Genomic DNA, 12,244 nt, shown 5'->3' on the forward strand with positions numbered 1-12,244 from the left:
AGCACCTTTTTCGCTTTAGCCATGCATCAAGGGTAGAAGATTTTCGAATCTAAATTTCTGTTTAGTGACAGGTGGTTGTTTTAAAATAACCATAGGCAAGGTATAAATTCATTATTAGCATTGATAGTATCTGCATGGTTGGCGACAATGTGATAGTTAACAAACGTGAGGTAAATCAGTATTGCCAAGTGCGTTCAACTTTGGAATAACTTATATTTAAGATCAGAAGTTAAATGAAATGTGAATTTTTATCGCAGAAACGCTAAGCTGGTATAGACCAGCGGTAAAACGGTAATATTTCGTTGCTAAAGTGCTTGGGCAGTGGATCGCCAGTGAAAGTATGTGAACTATTTTTGTGGGGAAAGCTTATATGTTGTTAGGTGGTTTTGCCATTATTTTTAAACCAGACGATTGGGGACGTTTTTAGCCAACCTAAAATCGACAGCACTTGTTGTGGTGAAAGCAGTAACTTGACGTTTCTGGGTCAAATGTCCGCGGGAGGCTGGAAAAGCAAGGCCGCCTATCATCAGTCAGTAAGACAAAGCTCGTCCCTTTTTCGTGAGAGACTTGGCATGTATCCGTTTTGAAACTTAGCAGTTAGCACGACAGTCTAGAAGATTTTGCCCTATTAGGTATTAGGCATACATATCCGTTGTCCCCACAGAATATTAATGCGCATGTCTATATAACGGAAACCGACGCTTATTATGTTGGTTTGTGAAACGGGCATTAAGTTCACAGTTACTGGGGCGGCGTCTCAAGTTTCACTAAAAAACGTATGTTTGCTGTAAATAAATGCTGCGTGCCGCCGTTTCGCGCTACAGAGGATGATCATAACTATGTAAGCGTAGACTTGCCCTTCAATGCAGGTGTTCATATTTAAAGTTTCGTACTCACCAATGTCTAGTTACAGATGATGTGCCGTCTATCACTGAAATTCTGCGAAATATTTTCTAGTGTTAAGTCAAGTGGTTTCTTGAAACCCAATCCAATGGAAGGAGCTTGACGTGAAGTGGAAGTGTATTAAACATGCAGATATTAAAAGAATCGCTTCTCGATGCAACGATTGTGATTGCAAAAAGTTCGAAGCATGTTAGCAAACAGTCGGGATGTACCTTTTCCTTCTTCCTTTTTCATATTTTGGTGACTGGTGTCGTTGTTGGCAGCAGCCAACACAACTCTTCAACTTCTTTAAATACTTTGAACACAAGCGATGTTTGCAACGGAACTTTGTCATTTTCATTGACCAATTCCAATGTGGTGATGTTTGATGCGAAAACATCGACTTCGCCAATTCAATTTTTGCTGTCAAAACGATACTACGAGAATGGTCAACCTTTTAAAGTGGAATTGTCAACAAAATTAAGCGAAACTTCGACGAATCCGCTTATTACCTCGTTTTTTATTCAAGCCCACAAAGTTAATACCAAAGAAATTGCTGGAAATTTCAAAACCAGTATTTCAGACAGTGAGGTCAGCGTTGTAGGTTGTGGAAATGTTACAAACATGGACACTTGTACAGTTACCCACTCTCACTTCAGGTACTGATGTTATGCTGACAAAAACGCGCTGCGATTTTCATAGTTGTAGATATGTAATCATTTTCTTTTCTACTAAAAATGTTAAAGAACAAATTTTTACCATGTTTATAGCTTCGTATATTTGATGCATGATTAGTTTTCGGACGGTCCTTTCAGACATCAACAAACTCAAATTTATTTTGATTTTGTTACATTTACATTTAGACCTCGACATTTGATCACCCTGTATTGGTTGCCATCATCGACACAAAATATTTCAGTCCGGTTTCGAGCAAACGTCCAACTGTCAACGAACGAAACATGGAAAGGATTACTTTCCTTTGAAGTAGTTCCCAAAGCAAAGGGTAAATATGCTTGAAAATTTTTTCTTTAAATACTTTCAACTGTTCATCACACACAAAAAATAGCCTAATTTTTTATATCGTGTACAGAGTGTGTTATTGCAAACGGCAGTGGATATCGAGGTACTGTTCACACAACCGCTTCGGGAATTGAATGTCAGCGCTGGGATTCAAACATTCCACATAAGCATTTCACGTAAATGCTGCCTCAATACTATCTACAACATTTTTAATCCATTTCTTTTAGAAATCCCAAACATTATCCAAATGACGACTTAACGAGCAATTTTTGTCGGAATTTGGACAACGACACTGCTCCATGGTGTTACACTACCAACCCGTCGAAACGATACGAAAAGTGCATTATACCTCAATGTGAGTATACTTAAAAGTGTAAAAGAAACCAACGTTTTGATAAAACATACGGTCGACTTGCAAAACATTCATAAACTCTCATCGTGAGCCGTCTCAGAACCCAAGAGATATGCACAACTATGATGTTCGCCAACACCGAGATATGTGGGATTATGGTGATTTCTGGTAATTTCACAGGTGTGGAAAACCTTCCGAGATATTTTTACCCTTTCGGTCTTAGTGAGGGGGACAGTTTCCTGGACAAGAAAACCAACCTAACGGAAACCAATGAAATGTTGGTTACTCTTTGTGTGAAATCAGCCAAACTTACGTCTTTTAAAGTAAGATAATTTGACTTTGGTACATTGCGTTGTTCACACTTATGTAAACCTATTTCCAGGTATCTGAAAACGGACTTCTTTTATTCAACAACAAACGTGAGATAAACAATTTGACACCAGACAATTTTCCAATGTCACCGTAAGTTAGTGGAAGTTAAACTATTCAAGATGATCTTTAAAGTTGTTTGAAGTAGCCCCACCCCTCTCGCCCATATGTTTCATAACATTTCTCTCAAAACATTTCTGTTCTTCGGCTGAACAAACACATCTAAGCGGTGATGTGTGAATAATTGTCATCGTGGAAGAAGAAATGTTCCTCATGTGTGACTAAAATTCCACTTCTCTGTGCACATGGCGACCACTTGGGAAACTCAACATCAGTTTTTGGTTTTCAGGTTTGCGTCTTCTTTGTTGCCAAGCACCATGGCTATTGCTGGGTTTTGGACTGACCAAACTCGTTTTAATTTTACTTCAAATTCTTCCTTGGTATTTTACCGACAAAGTGTGGATGCAAGTTTGCTGAATCGAACAACAAATGATGTTAAATCACTTTCCGCCCAAGCGATAAACAAAAATTATTCAATCGATGATTTCAACTCCAAATTTGCGATTGTAGCAACTTGGTGGGTGTTTGGACAATTTTGGTGAAATTGCGAGTTGTTTTAAAGCCTTCTGCAGCAAAATTGTTTTACATGGTTGTTACAAACACGCTGTGTTGAGGTGGTTAAGAAATGGAATAATTTAGGCACCTGATGAAAGACGATTTCCGGAACAAAGGTAACTCGTTTCAAGTAGTTTTATGTGGTGATGAGCGATATACGTTCATCGTGTTAAACTACGACCACAAGGAATGGTCAGATGAAAATCTTGCCCAGGTAAAAAATATTCCTTCTCTATTTCAAGTTAATAATATGTTTGACTCAACATTTTTAAAGATTGGTTACGATTTTGGAAATGGTGGCAGCATTAACATCGGAAGATATCAAATTGCTTCCAACTTGTCTCGTTACGTCAACGAAAGGTCAAACGTAGGAGTTGCGGGCCGTTGGCTTCTCGATGTTTCACCACTGCGCCACTGCTCTGGGAACGTCGGAAAAAACGCCTCCTCATTGACGTCCCATAGGAGTTTTGGAGCTGAATATCGTCTGGTCGATCCGTCAGCGACCACCAAGAGAGAAAGGTCACAATCGGACAGAGAAGCCATTGTTCAGACACAAGTCGTCGCCGACCCGTGTAGGGAGAGTCCCTGTAATAATGGAGGGACTTGTGCGACTGACCAAGAGGGGTGAGTGAGAAGACCCTTTGTCAACTAAGTGCATCAAAATACATACAACAACGTATTGTCAACTTGCGTTTTCCTTGTTGGCGTAAAGTTGGTATTCACCGATCCGTTTGCAGTATTGTTGAGTAAAAATAAATGTAAATAGGTAAAAACTTCCAACTTACTGGAGGGAAAAAAGGGCACAAAAAATGTCAAATTTTAAGATTATTTCAAGGATTGTGTATTAACACACTAAACTATATTTTACATACACTGCATTAGTTAAAAGATCTTCTCTTGTTAAACCAAAATAAACATGTTTTTTGTCCTAAAAGATATGGATCGCTATCACAATGTAGACACGAGTTTGTCATTCCATCTACCTAAGAATGCACTAAAGCGACCATGCAGTTTGGTTGTGGTATTTAAGTACATTGATAAGCACATCAGATAAAATGTTTCTTTTCCTGCGGGCCCTTCCTTGTAGCCTGAGGCACTTCGTGGTCTTCTAAGGCATTTAGACCTCTTAAAGCTTTACCAAACTTCAATATACATGCAATTTGTGCCAGATTCGTGTGCGATTGCCTCCCAGGATTTGCTGGACGCACGTGTTCTAATAACATCAACGAATGTTTGAGCCAACCCTGCAAAAATGGAGGCATCTGCACAGATCTTATCAATAGCTACAGGTTGAAGAATTTTGGCTTTTTCTTTTTCTGTTATTCTCATTTATTTAAGTGGTAAAAGTAACTCATAATTGAAAAAGATATTTCGTCTCCTGTTTCTAATTTGCGCGACTAATTCAAAAAAGTTTGATTTAGTTGTTCATGCACGAATGGTTTCACGGGTAACAATTGCGAAAGAAACTTGGAAAGTTGTACCGATGGTTTCTGCCTGAACGGAGGTAAATTTCTCAGTGTTTTGAAACTTTTGTTTTGAGTTTTGTTGGGACGAAATTTAAGGTTGATCGAGAAAAAGATGTCGGCTGTATGACATGATTAAATTTGGTTAACAATGTTCGCTGCATGCAGGTGAATGTATAAGTGAACCGGGTGGAACCTCATGTATATGTGCTGATGGTTATGAAGGGAAAACTTGCGATGTTGGTTATTGTTTTGATGGACATTGTTTATCTCCAACGCCATGTCTCTACCTTGTAACTATGACAACAAATTGCACTTGCGCAACGAATTCTAAGCTTTGCGTCGTAAGTATTCTGGCATCCAGTGAAAAAAGGAAATGAATTTTTTTCCCGCTTTTTACTTTTAGGCGCAGTCAGTCAACATGTCCACCATCCCTCGTAAGTTTATAAAGTTTTACTTTTCTGATTGTAATTAGTTCTACTCATATCTTCGAACTTAACATACCTTCAAAAACGAAACATGTTACAACACAATGACCCAAACGTGCGTGGTAACTGACAATTCACTTGAAATCCAGGATGATAGTGTACGACATCTTTTTAACGCTTCAATTCCCACTAACCCAACAATCTGTAGAAAGCACAAATGACGTCATGGGCGACTTGGAATGTCAAAACAAAACGAGTTTGATCACAGGAATAAGACAATATGTTTATCCTTCCTCAGCTAAACCCTGGTTTTAAACTAATTAATCCGTTTAGTGATTTAATAGTTGTACAAACTCTGGGGCACTGTTGGGGTTATTTTACTTGATTGGTTGCTATTATAAAGAACTTGATTTTATGAACATCAGACACAACTTTTTTGTGTTTTATTTTGATTAATACTACCACACTTTAATAGTTTTAACCTGGAGATGTTTGAAGCTATTTTAATATAAGTGTTAGTGCGCGCTGAAACAGTTATGATCTTTTAGCAAATGGCTATTCCAATGAGTATCGTTTTTTAATGAAAATGTTTATGTGCGAATTCTGTTCAAAGTATAACAACATTTTTTTGACTGCAGCACGTAAATGTCCAATGCAACGATCGGGAAACTCATCGCATGGTTACATTACCTGGAAAAAAACAGAAAATGGTTCAGTTGCTTCTGTTCCTTGTCCAGTTCCGAGTGACAGAAATGTCACCAGAAGATGGTAAATTATTGTGTATAAAGTACAGATACACTAAAACCTTGCCGAGTTTAATTATTCGGTCTCTATCAAATAATTAAAAAACCTTTTTATGCATTGATCACTGTTAGCATTAGTTGCTGTCATTTAAAAACATTTATGCAGCGCATATGAATTATGGGTAAAGTAAATGCTCTATTCTAGCTAGAATAAAAAATAATCTATTTTATACAGTTTGTAAAATTTAAGTCAGAATCAATGCACAATTACTGATACCAATGCAACAACATGCTTCGATAAATTATTCCTTAAAAGTGAATTCATGTTTACAGTGAACATAAACTGAAACCGACCGAAACCGATAATTCGACAAAAATAATCCGACTTTTAGAATGACTTGGCTCGATGTATCAGTATATAATGTAACGCGGTATTATAAATCTTCTTGTTTCGTCACATTCAGTGACGCTTCAGGATGGTTGGCACCTGATATTACCAACTGTCAGCCACTCTCAGAAACAAGCTTGTTTCTTCAGCAACTATTTCTTGGATCAATAACATCAGGTAAAAACATGTGTGGCTTTCGCCAAACATGAGATGTGACTAAGCGATTGTTTTTATTTAAATTATTGAGAATGGCTATAAATAATGAAGTTACGTGCTCCTGTGTTAAACACAATTACTTAAGAACAATCCGTAAAAAGAGTTTAAAATATTATTGGACGTGAGGTAGCATGGAGATGGATTTTTCTTCATTGTGGTTCATTATGTGACACGATCGCAAAACATTTTTGCATCCTTACCTAAAATATGCACCTTTGCCTGGCACTTTTCTATACACCTAACCTCATTTTTTACTACTTACAGAAAATGCACCGGCAATACTGAACCAGGTCGCCCAGTTAACAGCGCTCGATCCAACAGTTCTAAATGCATATGACTTGGGAAATGTGGCTGTGATACTTGAACGCGGAATTGAAGTAATTGAGGTTATGGATGAAACGACAGTGACAGACGTACTTTCAGCCACAAGCAATATCTTCTTGTCACCAAAACACGAACGACGAATTGCTGGACAAGTTTCATCGTCCAATGCTCGGTATGAGTTCGCACCAATTCAGAGAGACAGTAAAGTATTTATGTCTGTCTTCTGGTCTGTCTAGTTACGGAGGCATCTGTAACTGGCGAATTACGTATTTATGTTGCAGTCAATAGAGCACCGAAACGTTTGGAATAAAAATATTTGAATTCAATAATTTGTAAATTTGCAGGTTTATTCGAAACGTTGAAGCAACAACTGAAAAGTTAAATTTAACCGACACCACATCATCTCACGTCACATCGTCGTCTATAGATGTCGGAGTGACCAAAGTATCTCCAGCCATCGAAAGTGACGTTTCATTCGTGTTGTCCGATGATCTGACAGTAGGATGCACATCAACATTTCTGCGATGTTTGTAATATTTGTTATATTTTGCAGTCCGAGCTTAGCTTTAATACGAATACCGACCAATCTGTGAAAGCATCAATAACTTTACCATCTGAAATAATACAAAACACGTCATCAAGCAACAGATTACTGTTTGTTACTTTCAAAATGTCGGAACTTTTCGAGGTGAGTTTTTGTTGATTTTCCGGGTCGTTTAAATTAACCCGTCGCCCGCTTTGATATTTTCTCCAGTTTACAAACAAATCTTCAATTGAATCCTCAAATGCTCTATCACAACTGGTTGTCAGTGATTTGGTTCTCAGTGCTGCAGTCGGTAAGATCGCATTCGAACAAATCGCGCATTGACACGTTTGGGCTACGTTAATTTTTGATGACTTGTTTTCGTTGACAGGCCAAACTTCCGTCAGGAACTTGAGCAATCCTGTTGTTGTTTCTTTCACGCACGAGGAAGCATCCAATATCCATTGTGTATTCTGGCAACCACCAGTATGTTTTGTATCTTGCCAAATCATCTAGATAAACACTCTACTAAAGTCATTGCCGAAAACGATGTGCAGCATTTCCCAAATGAATTAATTCTTACAAACAGAACTAACGCATCATTGTTTTTTCGGCAAAACTATTGTAGAAGCAATTGTTTGCAAGTATAAATGACTTGCAAGTTGGCGTAATGTTTAAAAGCGTTGTTTTGCTGTTTACCTCGTATAACATTTTAAACAAAATGATTTGTTTTTAGGGTCCGGATGCAGCTGAAGGTTCGTGGTCTACTGAAGGATGTCACGTGAAGAAAACATCCGCGACAACAACCACATGTGAATGTGATCACCTGACAAACTTCGCCGTGCTCCTCGTAAGTTTATTTGCAAGCAGTTTGGAAACACAAATTTAATATGAAAGTGTAATATATACTGTTTGCAGGATATTTACAACACACAAGGCATGATTGGAGAAACACACGTGGCTATTTTAAGGATTCTAACGTTTGTTGGATGCGGACTGTCTATTTTTGGCCTAACGGCCACTCTTTTATCCTACGTATTGTTTGGGTAAGAGATTGGAATACCTAAAAATGTTGCTCAGTTCACCTAACGATTTGTTTTTCAGCAAACTAAAAAAGGATATTCCGTCGAAAATTCTGGCAAGCCTTTGCGTGGCATTGATTTGTGTCAATTTATTTTTTCTTGTACTGCAGCCATCCTATTTTAAGTAAGTATTACATAAATTTCGGAGACCACTTGAAAGCAGTAGTATGGTACTTTTTCACTTAACTTGTTGATGATATTATGACGGTGTGTTGTAACTCTTGTAAACATTTATGTTTTTATAAGCTCAAGATCTTGTGTCGCTGTTGCTGCTTTATTACATTATTTTCTCCTTTGTTCAATGATGTGGATGGGTTTGGAAGCCCTTAATATGTATATCGCTTTAATTCGTGTCTTCAATGCATATTACCGAAAATATTTGATCAAACTTTCCTTGGCTGGCTGGGGTAAGTCGATCTGTCTTTCGCATACATATTCCACCATGTCGGTTTTATAAACAGTTTTTGTTCGCAGGAATTCCTTTTATTTTTGTGGCAGTGGCTCTCGGATTGCATTTTGCCGTGGAACCCAGTTACATTCTACTTGAAAATCAAAAAATGTAAGCTGTTTATTCATAACAATATTTTATTTCGGAAACTTCAAACCGAAGTATGTGTATGTTTCAGATGTTGGCTCCGACCTAAAGTTTTGTATGGAACGCTCATTGCTCCATTCGGCCTCATCTTCATATTTAACTGCATTATATTCTGTCTCGTTCTTGGGCAGCTTTTGGGCATCAGCTCACACAGAAAACTTTCCAAGCGTGAATCACGCCGAAGTAAAAAGGCAACAAAAGGAGAAAATGCTCGCAAGTTCAGAGGAGCAGTGGGTGCGCAAAAAAAGTTATTAATCATTTGGTTTGTTTGGTTTTGACGTGTAAGCATTCATATTCAGGTCTACTGGCTTTACTGGGAATTACATGGGGTTTGGCTTTTGTTTCCTTTGGAGAGGCTCACCTGTTTTTCTCCTATGCCTTTGTTGTGCTAAATTCTACGCAAGGTGTGTCTAATATCAACAAATACATTTCTCTGCTGTTTTATTTATCTTTATTTTAGACGAGATGTATTTAGTCTTTATGTCAAATTAAATATGCGTCAGATTTAAGTTTTTGATTTTCGCAGGTTTTTGGGTGTTTGTTTTTCACTGTTTACTGAAGAAGGAAATCAGCCGAGGTTGGCAACATCTTCTACAGGGTAAAAAGTTGCGGGATTTGAGATCGAGTTCAAAACAATGGACCAGGTAAGCGATGAACTTAGCTTGGAACTTAATTCTCTGAATTTCATCAGTTTGTAAGTGCGATATAAGAGGTACCACAAATGTGTGAATCACATTGGAAGATAATACAGTTATTTCAGACATTTAAATATTGGATGTTCGCAGTAACTGTCTAATCAAATTAGGTAGCCCTAAAGTAAGACATTACTCAATGGTAAAAGTTTGTTATAAATCAACTGCAGTTTCACCGAACATTCTTCCGTCTCGGTTTATCGCGTGTTTTTTCAGGCGGAACAGTGACAACTCTAGTGCATCGACACGTGGCAGTCGATCAACACCGGTGGCGTCGAGAACCACGTCAACTGCTTCAATAAAAGCAGAATATGGTTAATAACAAATCTTGATTCAATTAATTATTGTCAAATATTTTCCAAAGCGAAAACCTAAACACGCATGGAATTGTCTTTTAAGGCACTGCTCGAACATATATACATGCAATGAAGTTTGTAAACATTTACAAGAAATAGTGAACTCCTCGATATCGCGACAAAAGTGGGATTATATTGCGCACAAACCTAAAAGTAACTTAAATCACCATTCGAAATTGTAAATCCATTTTTATTCACTTAAATTTACTTTGGACATATATATGCAAGCTTTAAATACGCATATTGTGCGTTTGTATACAGATTCCGGAGACTCCCAATTGACAAAATCCTCTCTTACGTTGGATCAAAAAGATGACAAGAAGAAATCCGAAATCAAACGTAACCTTGCACATATTTTTCTCTGCTAGATTTTTTAATGGTACATATGACTTACAGAGGTTGTTGCTTCTTCCACTTGGAAAAAAGAAATTCCTCTTCAATCGCTGGCAGCATCTTCAACTGGGGAAGTGGCCGTGAAAAGACTTGTCCGAAGAATACCTCGTCCGGTTATTTCCCCTCCTTCCGTATCAGTGGCGGTACAAACAGATCCTGCGCCACCGCAAAAAAAGAAAATTCAAAAATCCCTCTCCACTGGAACGAATATTGGCGAAAAATACAGGATTATTTCCGCTTACGAAGCCGGTGTTGAGTTGAGAAAAAGAAATGAAAAAGTTGTTTGCCAGAAACAGAGTAGTTTCAACGAAGAGGAGAAATGTGCACGAAACTCAACTTCTTCATCAAGTGAAAGCGGAATTTATTCGGATAATATAAGCGGCAAGTCTATCGGCAACATATATGACGACAGGGCGTTTGAAGGCAATATTGATGTTTCGCCGACCGAAACTGACGCCGACGGGTTCAGATTTTCGAACACACCAAGTTACGCTTCTTCAACCTCTGAAGATTCTCCAAACATGAAATTGGACTCTTTAGAAAATCAACGGTAAACATTTCACTGTTAGTATTATACTCCTTATTACTATTAAAACTGTTTAGTTATATTGAAACATTAAATGCCAGCCTTCCGTATTCTATATGTGCAGTATTTTTGTCGTTTTGTCCAATTTGTCTAATATTTGAGCTTACTGCAGAAAATATGTTTTTTGTCAAAAATCTTGAACGTATACTTGTTCGCAGAAACCAAACAACTGAGACAAAATCCCCGAGCTCCTGGATTCCCCCTCTTGTGATAAAGAGAGCGGACAACGCAACTCACAACCACACGAAAAAATTTCTCAGTATTCGAACAAAGTCACAGCCCGTACTTGGAAGAAAAATGGCCGAAGAAAAATTAACTGTCTTGCAACTTCACCACAGAGACAATATCAGTGGTGAGGAGAATGCTGAGGATGGAGGTTCGGAAATAACATTAAAAAATGATTCGGTGATTGGAATTGACGACTCAATTCGTATGACGAAGTTTAGGATAAATAGAGGGAGTTTTCACGATACATGCCCATAATTGCTTCACACTAGTATACACAAAACAAGTTATGCTTGTACTTTTTTCTTCCTGTCGTCGTCAGTAATGTACATAAATCAGCATGCAAACATATCTCAATTTTAATAAATGTGTTTAAAATAGATAAAAAAAATGTGTTTTGAATGTTATTCAGCATTATTGTTTAATTTGATTTTACCAACTGCGTATATCTTATTTCTGAAAGTAAATAGCAACATCCACTTTTGTTCGCTTCCTAAAAACAGTTTACATTATGCAGAATTCCACCGGAAAATTTAAATTTCTGTTTGTTATTTGTTGATGCTTTCGTTCAGTAAAGCGTGTAAATATTTGCTGTGAAAAACATTTATTGTCGTTATGTCCAAGACTCAAATCAATGCACAAAAGAAACAAATTTAAACTAAATAAGTTGGGAAGAAGCTTTGAGGCAAACGGTAACCGAGTGATTTCTAGCATATCATTGCAACACGACGGATGTAAAAAGTGACTGATTTTCATTTGACATTTGCTAGGCTGTATATTTCTATTTCATTAAATTAAGTTTTGCCGGCGGAAATGTCCACCTTGTAAGTATTCCTCTGTCACAATGTGAATAGCAATTACTGATGTGCCAATTGGGTCAATTTTATGGTTGACTGAGCACGTAGGCATGTGCTGTTGATAGGGCGAATTTGAACGTGTTTCTGGCAGTTTAAGTGGGGTTTTGGCGTTTTAAATTAATTACTTGGTGAAAC

The 12,244-nt window shown here is 37.6% G+C and overlaps 1 protein-coding gene across 1 annotated transcript; it reads left to right on the plus strand.

Annotated features, from left to right (window-relative positions):
• The first annotated feature begins 911 nt into the window (after positions 1-911).
• On the plus strand, positions 912-12,206 carry LOC145894645 (uncharacterized). The gene is made up of 32 exons (XM_082983277.1): positions 912-1,541; positions 1,746-1,885; positions 1,973-2,078; positions 2,130-2,257; positions 2,435-2,577; positions 2,637-2,716; positions 2,973-3,200; positions 3,323-3,452; positions 3,513-3,862; positions 4,408-4,527; positions 4,660-4,742; positions 4,870-5,045; positions 5,108-5,138; positions 5,768-5,897; positions 6,337-6,437; positions 6,741-6,972; positions 7,145-7,298; positions 7,354-7,488; positions 7,555-7,636; positions 7,715-7,809; positions 8,060-8,173; positions 8,242-8,369; positions 8,428-8,529; positions 8,652-8,812; positions 8,880-8,964; positions 9,032-9,234; positions 9,300-9,404; positions 9,527-9,644; positions 9,909-10,006; positions 10,310-10,387; positions 10,445-10,991; positions 11,186-12,206. Exons 1-32 carry the CDS (start codon positions 1,030-1,032, stop codon positions 11,508-11,510), a joined length of 5,220 nt encoding a protein of 1,739 aa, XP_082839403.1. The 5' UTR covers positions 912-1,029; the 3' UTR covers positions 11,511-12,206.
• Positions 12,207-12,244: the final 38 nt, after the last annotated feature.

The sequence above is a fragment of the Ascidia mentula genome, chromosome 3 (genome assembly GCF_947561715.1).
Source record: "Ascidia mentula chromosome 3, kaAscMent1.1, whole genome shotgun sequence".
In the NCBI taxonomy this organism is placed as follows: domain Eukaryota; kingdom Metazoa; phylum Chordata; class Ascidiacea; order Phlebobranchia; family Ascidiidae; genus Ascidia; species Ascidia mentula.